At 42.6% G+C, this 16031-nt stretch overlaps 1 protein-coding gene across 1 annotated transcript in view; it reads left to right on the plus strand.

The window, feature by feature from the left end:
- si:dkey-11f4.7 (piezo-type mechanosensitive ion channel component 2) overlaps positions 1–16031 on the plus strand; it is a 278704-nt gene that overhangs the window by 23840 nt on the left and 238833 nt on the right. Inside the window, exon 7 of the mRNA XM_060932701.1 lies at positions 10049–10256. Within this exon, the coding sequence (XP_060788684.1) occupies positions 10049–10256 (208 nt within the window). The remainder of the gene's footprint in view (positions 1–10048; positions 10257–16031) is intronic.

Below are 16031 nucleotides of genomic sequence, written 5' to 3' on the forward strand. Positions count from 1 at the left end.
CTGTCTCGCGACTGCTCTAACGGGAAATCCCCAAGGGAATCCCCGAGAGAGGGAGGAGGGGTGGGGCACTCCTCACTCCGCGTATTGCCCTGACACGGTGCTGACGTAGATGGCTCTGTGACAGCTTCTCCCGCCAATGCTACTCTGGGGCTTTCCCCAGACAGATTACTGCAGGACCCACTCCTCACTATGTGCGTCATTAACTCCTTAAAACCCAGCCAATCAGTCCCCAAAATCAGTGAGTGGGTGAGACAAGGGTTAATCGCTGCCTTTACACTATGCTTTTCCCCTCGAAATAGAATGTGGATGGACACCAAAGGGTAGTTGTGAACATCCCCGTGCACACACAACACCTTCACCACTCGTGCTATCTTCAGTGCCTCACCTTGCACCAAGCTTTGGTGAATTGAGGTCTGGTTACAGCCGGAATCCACCAAAGCCTGGTATGTATCCCCTTGGACACTTACCGGTATACGATATGCTCCGGCCTATCGAGGGTGGTTTCTGGCACATTGGGGACCCGGACCACCACACCCACCTCCATCGCGGAGCACTGATGTTGGAGATGTCCCGGCTCCCTGCAGCACCAGCACACCGGCCCAGACTCTCCCTCTGCACCGGTGTTAAGGACATCACTCACCTGGGGGGGAGGAGACACAGACAAGGAAGGGGAAAATGGGAGGACACCACGGGTGAGCTGGGCCAGCTGGGGGGGAGCCGGCCCCCGCCTCCGCAGTGGGGGAATGGGGCGAGGACTGGAAGCAGAGGGATAAGGAGAGAGAGAAGAGAGAGGAGAAGAGGAGACATGCTTTCCTGCTGTAGGAACTGCCGCCATGTGGTCCTCTGCCAGCTCAATAGCTTGGTCCAGTGACACCAGGTGATGACACTGGACCCACTCGGTCGTTCCTTCTGGAAGTCATGCGATGAATTGCTCCAGTGTCACCAGGTCAATCACTCCCTTGGCATCGCGGTCATCTGCCCTCAGTCACCGCCGGCAGGCATCCTGGAGTTGTTGCCCAAATGTAAACGGTCGGCCGACCTCCTTCAAGCACAGCAAGTGGAAGCGCTGCTGTTGTTGCTCTGGGGAGCAGCCGACACGCTGGAGGATCACTTGTTGGAAGTCCGTGTACACAAACTGGCTGTCGGCAGGGAGATGCACCGTGGCCAGCTGCACCTCTCCCGTCAGCAGGGGGAGGAGGCATGCCACGTGCTGGTTGACCGGCCTACCCCATGCCTCTGCTGCTTGCTCAAAGAGCACGAGGAAGGCTTCCGGATCGTCACACGGACCCATCTTTGCTAGGGTGAGGTGGGGAGGGTCCGCACCGGAGGCAGTCATGGGCCCCGCCAACGCGAGCAGGTGCCAGAATGCCTGGCGTTCTTCCTGTTGGGCTAGCACCAAGGCTTCGAACCATTGTTCTTGCTGCTTTCGGAGAGCGACCAGGGCTTGGTGCTGGTTCTGCTGGGCTGTGGCAAGGGCATGGATCAGGTCCATGAACGGCGAGGACTCCATGGGGCTGCTCCCTTCTGCACTCGTCCCAGGTTTCAGCACCACTGTCGCAAAACCCTGATGTTGGTGGAGCACAGAAGCATGGCAGGCGGTTATTTGTGTTCTTAATTTTTCTCTTTATTGCTGCTTTTCAGCACACAGCTCAAACTCTGTCACTCACACACACACACGTGCGCGCACACACACAGGCTATTATCAAGCCCTCGGCGCCGACCTCCCCTTCTCACTCTCCTTTTATAGGGCATGGTCACTGGAGGAGACACACAAACACACGTTAATTGACAACAGGTGTAGTGACATGACCCCTCACCTTCCCTGACTCGGCCCTCCATTCACAGACTGATGCTTGGCCATGCCCCCCCGCCACAATGTTATTTGAGGCCAATATTAAATACATAGTTATGACACAATTAATTAATGGCATCATCCCTTAAAGCCCTTGAAAAGTTATTTTAAATTAGTCTTTGTCTCAGCCATTTATGCTATTTCAGATTAAATTTAACAACAAAGGAGAAAAAAAAACATTTCCATCTTCAGTCCACATATTCTATCCCACTTTTTTTTGGTGGGTGGGTGTTTGTTCAAGACAAGTGTTTAAAGCTGGTAGGTTGAATAAATAGTAACTAACAGGTTCCAAAATACACTAGTACACCATAGTACACTAGTGTGTGGCAGAAAGTGATTTTGTAAGAGGCATAATGTTAGATGACTAAAGTGGACTGTTCATTTTACATGTACAACACAAACAATCAGCAACACCCCACCAAAATTGTACAAAACCTTCTTAGTCATAAAGGTAAAAGTGTAAAGTGATTAAAAATGTACTTTATCAACTTAAATGCATACTGAGACTTTGGAATTATGAGGTCCTATCTGGAGTTGAAAAGTTGATCTGAATCACTCTGACAGAATATTTTGATATAGCCTCATAGTTCGAAAGTCTATGCATTTTTTAAAATACATTTTATATGCATTAAAAAATTTGGCCGAATTGGAATGTGTCTAAATCACCTTAAATCTCATATTTATATTTACAACCCCAATTCCAAAAATAGTTGGGATATTGTCTCATCTCATTATCTGTAGCTGCTTTATCCTTCTACAGGGTCGCAGGCAAGCTGGAGCCTATCCCAGCTGACTACGGGCGAAAGGCGGGGTACACCCTGGACAAGTCGCCAGGTCATCACAGGGCTGACACATAGACACAGACAACCATTCACACCTACAGTCAATTTAGAGTCACCAGTTAACCTAACCTGCATGTCTTTGGACTGTGGGGGAAACCGGAGCATTCGGAGGAAACCCACGCGGACACGGGGAGAACATGCAAACTCCGCACAGAAAGGCCCTCGCCAGCCACGGGGCTCGAACCCAGACCTTCTTGCTGTGAGGCGACAGCGCTAACCACTACACCACCGTGCCGCATTGGGACATTGTGTAAAACACAAATAAAAAATGAATATGAAGATTTGCAAATCATGGAAACCCTATATTTCATTGAAAATAGTGCAAATACAGCATATCAGAAGTTGAAACTGAGAAATTTAATTGTTTTCTGAAAAATATATGCTCATTTTGAATTTGATTTCAGCAACACCTAACAGAAAAGTTGGGACAGGGCAACAAAAAACTGAAAAAGTTGTGTAATGCTACAAAAAACAAACAAAAACCTAATTAGGTTAATTGGCAATAGGTCAGTAACATGATTGGGTATAAAAAGAGCATCCCAAAGAGGTTGAGTCTCTCAGAAGTAAAGATGGGGAGGGGTTCACTGCTCTGTGAAAAACTGCATGGACAAAGAGTGCAACAATTTAAGAACAATGTTCCTCAATGTAAAATTGCAAAGAATTCACATCACCTATGGCAGTGTTTCTCAACCACTGAGCCACAGCCCACTAATGGGCCACGAAGTGTCATCTCGTAGGCTGCAACATTTTTTCAAATGGCTACAATAGGATCAAAATTTATGCTACTAATGTCAAATTTAGCTAGTAATTTTTTTTCTTTCATAGGAAAAATCCTTCTTTGTTAATGTGTAAGGATCTATCCCATTGTGTGGTTTCCATATCCACTTCTTTTGAGTGTACTTCTTGGTTTTAATAACTTGCTTGTTTGCTGTACACAAACATGGCAATAAGTTTTTGTGTTAATCGAGTGGACTCCACTTTTGTATCATTAATCCCTTTTGACTGAGAATGCCCTGTACGCATGGTTTGGCTTCTGGCACAGCCATGCAGTTTTAAATACAATACCTTCAATTAAAAACAGTTTGTTTTTGCTGCATTTATTTAATTCCTGGGCTCCCATCTGTAACAGGGAGTGATGCTGTATCTCATTAATACACGTTACAATAGCTTATTAGATTCTAATAGGACAAGTCAAAATTATTGGGGATCTTTTTTAATGGGCCCCGACTCATTACAAGTATGAATAGGTGGGCCTCAAAGCAGAAAATGTTGAGAACCCCTGATCTATGGTACATATCATGAAAGGATTCAGAGAATCTGTAGAAATCTCTGTATGCAAGATACAAGGCTGAAAACTGACGCTGGATGCCTGTGACCTTCAGGCAACACTGCAATAAAAGCAGACACGTGTAAATCATTGTATGGACACAGGACCACTTCAGAAAACCATTGTCTGTGAAAACAGCTCATTACTGCATCCACAAATGCAAGTTAACCTTTTGGGGTCGAGAGCTTCGCCGGCGAAACTCGACAGGTTTAGAATGAGTAGGTTATGTATTTAGATAAATATCTTTGTGAGTTTTTCATCATACAAGTGTGATAAACATATTGAGAAAAACTTTATACTTTACACTTTCATATGTGCCCACTGACAAATAATATTCGAAATCCTTCCCGCTCATTCATGGCACATTTGGCGGCACCGATCTCTGTTTCATAGCCCTCGGCCTCTCACCTATATTACATAGCTAAGGTTACAGAGGGGGGCTAGTCCTCTAGTAACCATGAGAGTTTGACTCCCCACTCGCATCTGTATTGCAGTGTGCCTTGCCAGATGGCAGTAGGCACCATTTTTATGATGGTCTTTGGTATGACCCGACCATGAGACCATGACAAATAATATTATAGTTTTTAAATGACCTAAATTAGATGAAACATAAAACTCGTTACATTACTCAGTCACACCGGAGTCGGAGTGCTGAGTGCACACTTACACTTCATTAAAAAACTATTCACATAGTAATGGAATGATAATCACTTTCACTCTTTCGGTTTCGACTGGTTTCTCTTTCGCAGTGGGACCATCCACCGTAAACAGGATAAAATCTGTCAGACATAGTTTAGGCTATTTGGAGGCAAAACTTGTTGCGAGATGGCACTCAGAATTTATGCACTTCGGATGATTCAGAACAGCGATTCAATTCATGATTCATTTCATGATTCAAGACAGTGATTCAATTTCAGGACAGTGAATCAATTCATGATTCAGTTCATGATCCAGGACAGTGATTCAATTCAATCTTGAGAAGTACGACACTGATGATGAGCGGTGCCTTTTTTTTCTTTTTTAACTTCAACTCGATCCAGCCAAAGATCAACTAGAGTAAGTGTAAATATTTCCTCTATTTATTATGAGCAGATTGGTTGATATACGTGCACTGTAGTGCATACACAGGAAAAAATGACTGAGCAATTTTTCCAGAGTTAAAAGCATCTTCCTCAAAAATAGTTAATTTTGCTCGATTTTGAGTTTAGAGAGTAAAGTTTGGAGTTGGAGTAGGAGCAAAATTACAGAGTAATTGTGTAACAGAGTAACAGAGTTGGTTGTGTCTCTGAACTGAGTAAAATAGTACAAGGGTTAATTTCAAGACACAATGAATAGAGTCAAATACCAAAATAAAATCAAATACTAGATAAATGAAGCTATTGTAAAAAGCAGTTTTAGAACTATATTGGAATGTGTGAAAAAAACAAACAAACAAACAAACAAACAAAAAAAAAACCCCAAAACCATTACCTTACCCATTGTGACTTGGCCAGATGGGATTAAAAGTTAATCTGATGGGATTAAGAGTTGGCAGTGGGAGGGGTTTTCACTCTTCTCATTGAATGGAATGGAAATTTTTGACACTTCTCATTGAATACCCCTCCCACTGCCAACTCTTTATCCCAAAACAATAGGACATACATTTTTTGATGGCAAGTTAATTGTCCAAATCAATGGAGCAGATTTAAGTTTTTGTGCTTGATACATTCCTAAGACTGAAATGAATCACCTCTAGTGACCAAAACGGTTTGACAGAATGGGTAAGGTCATGTTTTTTTTTTCACGCATTCCAACAGAGTTCTGAAACTGCTTTTTACAACACCTTCATTTATCTGTTACTTTTTTTAAAAGTACAATCATGACAAACATACTACATAGATATTATTGGAGGTGAACTCGTGCTGAATACACAGTGGCGGTTCTAGACCAAAATTACTAGGGGGGCCAAGGTGGGGCCAGTGTTTTTTCAGGGGGGCACATACACTACCGTTCAAAAGTTTGGGGTCACTTTGAAATTTCCTTATTTTTGAAAGAAAAGCACTGTTCTTTTCAATGAAGATCACTTTAAACTAATCAGAAATACATTATATACATCGCTAATGTGGTAAATGACTATTCTAGCTGCAAATGTCTGGTTTTTGGTGCAATATCTCCATAGGTGTATAGAGGCCCATTTCCAGCAACTATCACTCCAGTGTTCTAATGGTACAATGTGTTTGCTCATTGCCTCAGAAGGCTAATGGATGATTAGAAAACCCTTGTACAATCATGTTAGCACAGCTGAAAACAGTTTAGCTCTTTAGAGAAGCTATAAAACTGACCTTCCTTTGAGCAGATTGAGTTTCTGGAGCATCACATTTGTGGGGTCGATTAAATGCTCAAAATGGCCAGAAAAATGTCTTGACTATATTTTCTATTCATTTTACAACTTATGGTGGTAAATAAAAGTGTGACTTTTCATGGAAAACACAAGATTGTCTGGGTGACCCCAAACTTTTGAACGGTAGTGTATAAGGACAAAACATGGCAATATTTAAGCATTCAAAATGTTTTGTTTAGTTTATTTAAAACCAAAACAAAATACATTGAGCATAAATACAATGAGATAAACATTCTGTCTCAATAGCCTAAACATAAAATACATTGTGCTCAATAAATCTTAAAACCATGTTTCTCTTTTTTGTAAAATAAGATTTCTATTTTTGCTTACAATGAACCTTTTATCTGTACATGACACTTTTTAAATTCACAGCATGAATGAATTTTCTTTTTCACAGCATGAGACTTGAATGTACAATCACTATCTTTATCCAAATCACACTGTCATCATCTCAGTGTGATTTTTCACACTGAAATTCAGATCAATTTTCCTTACCTTTGCCTCTTTGCAGTAGCCTAGTCCTTGCAGGGCTGCAGCTGTTATCTCTCACGTCCGAAGTTTACAATTCGCGCTGCTGCTGGTCTTTCTGCTGCAGGTAACAGTGTGCGTGTAGTGCTTTAAGGAGTCCGTGTAGAACACGCCGTCATGTCAGTTCCGATCTTCGAGCCAGCGCACGTTGAAATTAATAAATCTTATTATCTGTTCAGCACAGGGGCCACAGCAGGGGCCAGGAGCAATTTTACAGGGGCACTGGCCCCCCTGGCCCCCGTTTAAAACTGCCTATGTGAATACAAAATGTCATATGACTTTGAAAATGCTGCTTAGATTTGTTGAAAATGACAACAAAATCAGAGCGTGCCAAAATCTTTATAGTGCCAGAAAATACTCTCAGACCCCAGAGGGTTAAAACCATATATAAACAATATCCAGAAACCCCGTCACCTTCTGTGGGCCCAAGCTCTTTTATGATAGACTGAGGCAAAGTGAAAAATTGTCCCGAGGTCTGACAAATCAAAATAGAAATTCTTTTTAGAAATCATGGACACCATGTCCTCTGGGCTAAAGAGGAGAGGGACCATCTGGCTTGTTATTAGTGCACAGTTCAAAAACCAGCATCTATGATGGTATGAGGGTGCATTAGTGCACATGACATGGGTAGCATGTACATCTGGGAAGGCATTATTAATGCTGAATGATATGTACACATTTCAGAGCAATATGCTGCCATCCAGCCAAAATCTTTTTCAGGGAAGGCCTTCCTTCTTTTAGCAAGACAATGCCAAACCACTTTCTCCATATATTAAAACTGCATGGCTCTGGAGTAAAAGAGTCTGGGTGCTAAACTGGCCTGCCTGCAGCCCAGACCTGTCTCTCATTGAAAACATTTGGTGCATTATGAAGCACAAAATATGACAAAGGAGTTCTCGAACTGTTGAGCAACTGAAATTATATATCAGGCAGAATGGGAGACCATTTCTCTTTCAAAACTACAGCAACTGGTCTCCTCAGTTCCCAAACATTTACAGAGTATTGTTGAAATTACAGGTGATGCAACACAGTGGTAAACATGCCCCATCCCAACTTTTTTGAAATGTGTTCCTGACATCAAATTCAAAATGAGCATATATTTTTCAAAAAACAAAATTTCTCAGTTTCAACATTAGATATGTTGTTTTTCTACTATTTTCAAATAAATATAGGGTTTCCATGATTTGCACATTATTGCATTCTATTTACAGTTTACATAGTGTCCCAACTTTTTTGGAATTGGGGTTGTATTCTGTTGGCAGGCTCTTTCATCCAAAAGCAGGATCATCCTATCTTGGAATAGATTGTACAGTGGTGCTTGAAAGTTTGTGAACCCTTTAGAATTTTCTATATTTCTGCATGAATATGATCTAAAACATCATCAGATTTTCACACAAGTCATAAATGTAGATAAAGAGAATCCAGTTAAACAAATGAGACAAAAATATTACACTTGATCATTTATTTATTGAGAAAAATTATCCAATATTACATATGTATCTGTGAGTGGCAAATATCTGGTGTGACCCCCTTGTGCACCAATAACTGCAATTAAATGTTTCTGGTAACTGTTGATCAGTCCATCACACCAGCTTGGAGGAATTTTAGCCCATTCCTCCATACAGAACAGCTTCAACTCTGGGATGTTGGTGGATTTCCTCATATGAACTGCTCGCTTCAGGTCCTTCCACAACATTTCGATTGGATGAAGGTCAGGACTTTGACTTGGCCATTCCAAAACATTAACTTTATTCTTCTTTAACCATTCCTTGGTAGAATGACTTGTGTGCTTAGGGTCATTGTCTTGCTGCATGACACACCTTCTCTTGAGATTCAGTTCATGGACAGATGTCATGACCGTTTGCTTTAGAATTTGCAAGTATAATTCAGAATTCATTGTTCCATCAATGATGGCAAGCTGTCCTGGCCCAGATGCAGCAAAACAGGCCCAAATCATGATATTACCACCACCATGTTTCACAGATGAGATAAGATTCTTATGCTGAAATGCAGTGTTTTCCTTTCTCCAAACATAAGGTTTCTCATTTAGACCAAAAATATCTATTTTGGTCTCATCTGTCCACAAAACATTTTTCCAATAGCCTTCTGGCTTGTTCATGTGATCTTTAGCAAACTCCAGACAAGCAGCAATGTTCTTTTTGGAGAGCAGTGGCTTTCTCCTTGCAACCCTGCCATGCACACCATTGTTGTTCATTGTTCTCCTGATGGTGGACTCATGAACATTAACATTATCCAATGTGAGAGAGGCCTTCAGTTGCTTAGAAGTTACCCTGGGGTCCTTTGTGACCTCGCCGACTATTACACGCCTTGCTCTTGGAGTGATCTTTGTTGGTCAACCACTCCTGGGGAGGGTAACAATGGTCTTGAATTTGCTCCATTTGTACACAATCTGTCTGACTGTGGATTAGTGGAGTCCAAACTCTTTAGAGATGGTTTTGTAACCTTTTCCAGCCTGATGAGCATCAACAATGCTTTTTCTGAGGTCCTCAAAAATCTCCTTTGTTTGTGCCATGATACACTTCCACAAATGTGTTGTGAAGATCAGAATTTGATAGATCCCTGTTCTTTAAATAAAACAGGGTGCCCACTCACACCTGATTGTCATCCCATTGATTGAAAACACCTGACTCTAATTTCACCTTCAAATTAACTGCTAATCCTAGAGGTTCACATACTTTTGCCACTCACAGATATGTAATATTGGATCATTTTCCTCAATAAATAAATAAATTACCAAGTATGATCTTTTTTGTCTCATTTGTTTAACTAGGTTCTCTTTATCTACTTTTAAGACTTGTGTGAAAATCTGATGATATTTTAGGTCATATTTATGCAGAAATATAGAAAATTCTAAAGGGTTCACAAACTTTCAAGCACCACTGTATTTCCTCCTTTTGTACACGTACATCCTCATTAAGAACCATAAGTAGGCTTGCTTTAACTTAATTGGCAGCTTTGTGAAATGCTCTTTAATGTATTGTCAAAATCTATGAATATTGGTGCCTTTACAAAAAAATCCCTTACATCCCAAGGGTTCAGTTTCATGTACATCTAAGAATGTGTACTTTTTAACTAAGACTTTTATATTGCTTCTTCAGGAAGGATCTGAAACATCTGAATCAGAGTATGAAGAGGAGAGTGAGGCATCATCTACAGAGAGCTCTGAGGAAATTAAAGCACCCCCAGCAGGGCCTCCTCAGTTTGTGCAGAAACTAATTGTCTTTGCAGCTGGTCTAAGAATATTGCTCTCCACTATCATGAACACAGCTGGAAAAGTAGTAGTGACCATCCTTTTGGGACTTGCAGGTAATACACAAGCACATTAGGGGTGGAAGACAAACCGCCTGTATTTGTAGCTGTGACTGTATTCAGATTTCAACACAGAGTGATTGTGGCTTTATTTTTTTAATTAAATATGAACACTGTGACTTTGTCTCTAAAAACACTAGAAAACACAGAAAAAGAAAAAAAAAACCTCAGAGGTAGAAATGCCTGGACTGTCAGCATTACTGCCTTTCTGTTCCTCAAGCTCAGCAACATCACTTAAGTTTATAATTGGTCTCAAATAGACATGTGCACAGAACAGTTTTTTAATCCTGCTCTTGCAGTTGTCATTTTTGTCTGTGTCTACTCATGATATTATCAAACAAATTTAAATGATACTATTTCCCAAAATATTAACAAACTAAGGATACCAAGGGTTGCTGTAAATGCATCCTACAGTGGTACGCATTTGAGATGAATGAGCATGGTCATTATTTGTCCCACAAACTACATATCTGACTGATGTATCACCTCCAGATGCCCTGTGACTATTTCTGGCAACCTTTCTAAAAACAAATAAAATAAAAACAAATAGTGTGGATCCTATTTGTATCTGTATTTGTTTAGAACACAATATCTGTTCATTCCAAATAATGTATTCATATTTGGTTACAACATTAGAACACATACTGTATGTTTTACACATAAATCTACAGTGAAGCTAAAGTCTAATTTCCATAGGAAATTAGACTTCCCATTAGACTAACTACCTTACGTACAGGACATACTAGGCCTGGATGATAAAATGATAGCAAGATGTACCATAGATAGATGCTTCATCAATAGCAATTAGAAAACTGTTTGATAGAATGCTCAATAATTTCACTTAAATGTATTAAATGCAAACCACGAGAAAAGCACAATGAATACGCAAAGTTCAGTTGCATGAACAAACCCCAAGCATACTCCCTCCCTAGCTCATAAGTAGTAGGCATCCGTCAATCTCGGGAGACTATGGAATTGCGCTCAGAGATGACGTCCTTGAGCATCGGCAGTTGTGACTATGTAGTCCTATCCTTGAGTGACAGTCCCGCTGGCAGCTCATGCAGATAAAAGCTGTAGCAGTCTATATTGTTGGTGGTGCTTTCCTGTGCTGCCGTTTCTCTTCGTGTTCATTGGCGATGGTTTCTTCAAGCACCGCAAAGCTCTTTCCCACCTCTTTCCTCCACCTCTCTCTGTCTTGCACTAGTTGCTTCCAGGCACTTGCATCGATGTTTAGGGCTTTCAAATCCTGCTTGCACACATCCTTATATCTCAGGTGTGGTCTTCCAGTGGGACACTTGCCTGTTGCTAGTTCGCCATTCAGCAGGTCCTTCGGTATTCTGCCATCCTCCATGTGTTCCACATGCCCTAGCCACCTCATCCTTTGCAGTTTTAGCAGGCTGTACATACTGGACATACTGGTGCATTGTAGCACAGCAGTGTTCATGATGCGGTCTCTCCAGGTGATGCCCAGGATGTAACAAAGGCAGCACATGTGGAAGGTGTACGGTTTCCTTTCCTGGTGGGCTTTCAACGTCCAAGACTCATTGCCATAGGAGAGTGCTGATGATGCATGCTCAGTAGATATGGATCTTGGTTTTCAGGTTTAGCTTGTTGTTGGTCCATACCCTGGAGGACAGCTTGGACATTGTTGTGGCAGCTTTCCTGATGCACTTTCCCAGTTCAGAGTCCAGAGAGAGGGTGTCTGCTATTGTTGAGCCAAGGTATGTGAAGGTGTTGACTACATCCAGAGTATGCTCACCGATCTTGATTTCAGAGATTCCCTTGGCACCCTGAGCTATGATTTGTGTCTTTTTCAAGCTTATATTGAGGCCAAAGTGGTTGCAGGCATCACTGAAGTGAGTCATCAGGCACTGAAGTGAGTCATCAGGCACTGTAGCTCACCAGTTGAATGAGCACTGATGACAGCATCATCAGCAAACAGGAAGTCCTGTAGGCATTTAGTCCGGACCTTAGCCTTGGCATGAAGTCTTGAGAGGCTGAACAGGTTTCCATCACTTCTTGTTCTGAGATAGATGCCCTCTGTGACAGAGCCAAAAGCATACTCCAGGAGTACAGAGAAGAAGATGCCAAATAGCGTGTGAGCGAGCATGCATCCCTGCTTGATACCACTACGAATCTCGAATGCTTCTGAGACAGAGCCATAAAGACCACTGTGCCTTTCATATTTGAATTGAAGGATTCAATGATGCTGAGGAGTTTGGGGGGGGGGCATCCAATCTTTGTGAGGATCTTAAACAGTCCTTCCCCACTGACAAGGTCAAATGCTTTTGTCAGGTCGATGAAGGCCAGGTACAGTGAACGCTGTTGTTCATGGCACTTCTCCTGCAGCTGGCGTACAGAGAAGATCATGTTAATGGTGGATTGCTTTGCTCTGAACCCACATTGTGACTCAGGGTAGACTTGGTCAGCAAGGACCATGAGCCTTTGTAAGGTGACTCTGGCAAACAGCTTTCCCACAATACTGAGGAGGGAGATACCACGGTAGTTATTGTAGTTGGAACAGTCGCCTTTGTTCTTATAGAATGTCACAATGTTAGCATCCCTCATGTCTTGTGGCACTTGACCTTCTCTTCAGCATAAGTGAAGAATATGGAGCAATTCCGGCACAACATCTTCCTGGCAGCATTTCAAGATTTCGTCTGGAATGTCATCTCTTCCTGGTGCCTTACCAGAGGCAAGCAATTTCAGGGCCTTGAGTAGTTCTCCTTCTGTTGGTTCTTCATCGAGTTCCTCTAGAACAGGCAGCTGTTCGATGGTGTTGAGTGCTGTTTGTGAGACTTGGTTTTCTCTAGCATAGAGCTCAGAGTAGTGCTCTACCCAGTGCTTCATTTGGAGTTCTTGGTCTTGTATGATATCTCCAGCTATGGATTTCAGGAGAGCAGACTTCTTCTGGACAGGGCCGACAGCCAGCTCGATGCCTTCATACATCCTCTGATGCTGCCAGTGTCTGCTGCTGTTTGGATCTTTCTGCATAGCTCCATCCAATAGTCATTGGCACAATGGGAGGCTGTTGCCTGGACTTTGCTGTGGGCAAGGTACACTGCTTCTTTGGTTTGGTCGCTAGGAGATGCTCTGTGGGCCACTAGCACTCTGTTTCTCTCATCAATGATGGGTATCATGGTTTGAGAGCATGCTTCAAACCAGTCTGCTGATTTCCTTGTTTTATTTCCAAAGCAGGACATTGCAGATGCATGGATGTTGTCTCTGAAGTGCTCCCATCGCTCTTTTGCACTTGTGGTTGGAGGTTCCATGAGAAATCCCTGGACTGCAGTTCTAAATTCACTGACTCTCTCCTGTATACAAGTTTTGCAGACATCAATACATGGTCTCCCAGTCTTCTTTGAGCAGTGGATCCTCTTGACTTGGAGCTTCACTTTACTGCAGACTAGAGAATGGTCTGTGTCACACTTGGCACTCTGATGGCTTTGGGTGATCCTAATGGTTGACAGATCTGAGTGTTTGGTGAGGACCATGTCAAGCTGGTGCCAGTGCTTGGACCTGGGGTGGCGCCATGACACCTTGTGCTGAGGCTTGCAGTTGAAGAAGGTGTTCATGATGCACAGACTGTGGTGGCAGCAGAGCTCTAACAGGCATTGACCATTCCTGTTGATCTTACCGATGCCAAAGTGTCCCAGGCAGGTAGGCCATGAGATGTAATCTGCTCCTACTCTGGCATTGAAATAGCTGAGGATGAACAAGAGCTCTGTGTTGGAGACTTGGCTGATGGCAGAACTCAAGTCGTCATAGAATATGTCTTTGGCTTCTTGGGATGATGTCAGTGTGGACGCATAAGCACTAATCAGTCTTACTGGTCCTACAGAAGTCTGGAGCTGCAGATTGGCAATCCTTTCAGAGCATGTGTCTTCTGTTGGTGGACCCACAGCATTCAGTAGTGCATTGCGAATAGCAAATCCAACGCCATGCTCTCTTCTGGCACTGGTGGGTTTTCCTTGCCAAAAGAACATGTAGTTATTTTCTTGGATGGATCCTGATTCTGGAAGCCTTGTCTCCTGAAGAGCAACAATGTCCATCTGCAGTCTGTTCAGTTTGGAGTCAATCACGGCTGTCTTCCAAGTATCGTCTACATCTTGTAGGTTGCCTGTGACACCAGGCATCATCATCCTGACGTTCCAGGTGCCCAACTTTAGGGCAAGATGTTTTCTTCTAGTAGCTCGTGGTGTAGGGTTTATCAATCTACTTTTCAATTTGACCCTAAACTGCACACACCCAGTGCAGTTAGCGGACTGTAGCGGGGCTGCCCAGCTTGAGGTAGGTGATAGCTGCCCAGTGAGACTACGATGGCCTCTCCCACAGACAGAAGCAACCCCTGGCGCCTAGCTCTTCACCAAACAAGCATGAGGCTTATGACTGGTAACTGTTGCTTCCCGTGTTGTTTCCGCCACTTGAAGCAAGCAGCGTTGGAGTGTCCTCTCCAGAGTGCAAAGCCTGGGTATAGCATATGGAGGATAAGGTGTCACCCAAGCACCCAGTCCCCCCTCTCCATGTTGTTGGGGTGGTCCAGTGGAAAGGTGAGAGCTGATACAATTGGTTCCAACTTCGTCGCAGGAGCTGCCAAGATGAGGATGCTTGCATCATCAGGTTGCCTGACGGGGCCTCACTCCAGTGATTTTTCATTCAGGGTTCACTCCCCTAGCCTTTGCGTGGAATGCAAAACTTACAAGGCAGCAGGTGGGTTTGGTTTTGGAGTCACCTTCTCCTAGCCTTTGCCTCTGATAGCAAACCCTACAAGGCAGCAGGGGGCTGCAGTTTAATGTCTTGCCCAGGACACCTAACTCATAAACAGCCTATCATATCCCATGATAATGAAATGTGCTTTGAGTGACATGCAAACAATCATTTTACAGGTGTATTGTTCAGTTGTACCATCAAGATGTGACAAAAGAAAGAGCATGAAGTGAGAAAATGAGCAGTGTTTCTTAGAGGTCTTAAAATATGCCAGTCCATCTAAAAAAAATGAATATCTTGAAAAAGTTAATTTTTTGTAATTTATTTCAAAAAGGTAAACCTTCAGTTATTCTATATTCATTACAAGTAAACTGATTTTTTTCAATACTTTTTTGTTTTAATTTTAAGGATTATGGCTTATAGATCATGAAAATCAAAAATCCAGTATCTCAAAATATTAGAATATTTCATTTGGAGCTTGAGTAAAACAGTATAAATACCATGTATCTCTCAGTGTTGTTCAGTACAAGCAACCACAATCATTGGGAAGACTACTGACTTGACAGTCACCCAAAGATGATCATCGACACCCTCCATAAGGAGGGTAAGCCACAGAAGGTCATTACTGAAAAGGCTGGCTGAAAAAGGTGCACAAGCAACAGGGATGACCACAGACTTGAGAGGATTGCCAAGACAAGTCAATTCAAGAACTTGGGAGAGCTTCACAAGGAGTGGACTGAGGCTGGTGTCAGTGCATCAAGAGCAACCATGCACAGATGTCTTCAGGAAAGGGGCTATAACTGTCGCATTCCTAATATCAAGACATTCCTGAAGCAGAGACAATGTCAGAAGCATCTTACCTGGGATAAGGACAGAAAGAACTGGACTGTTGCTCAGGTGGTTCAAAATCCTCTTTTCAGACAAAAGTAAGCTTTGCATTTCACTTGAAACATTTTGTATTTCAGTTGAAACTTCACACTGGACTTCAAACACCTTGGATTCTGCACCTCTCCACTCTTCCTCCAGACTCTAGGAACTTGATTTCCAAACAAAATGCATAATTTA

Source organism: Neoarius graeffei, chromosome 10 (genome assembly GCF_027579695.1).
Source record: "Neoarius graeffei isolate fNeoGra1 chromosome 10, fNeoGra1.pri, whole genome shotgun sequence".
Classification (NCBI taxonomy): domain Eukaryota; kingdom Metazoa; phylum Chordata; class Actinopteri; order Siluriformes; family Ariidae; genus Neoarius; species Neoarius graeffei.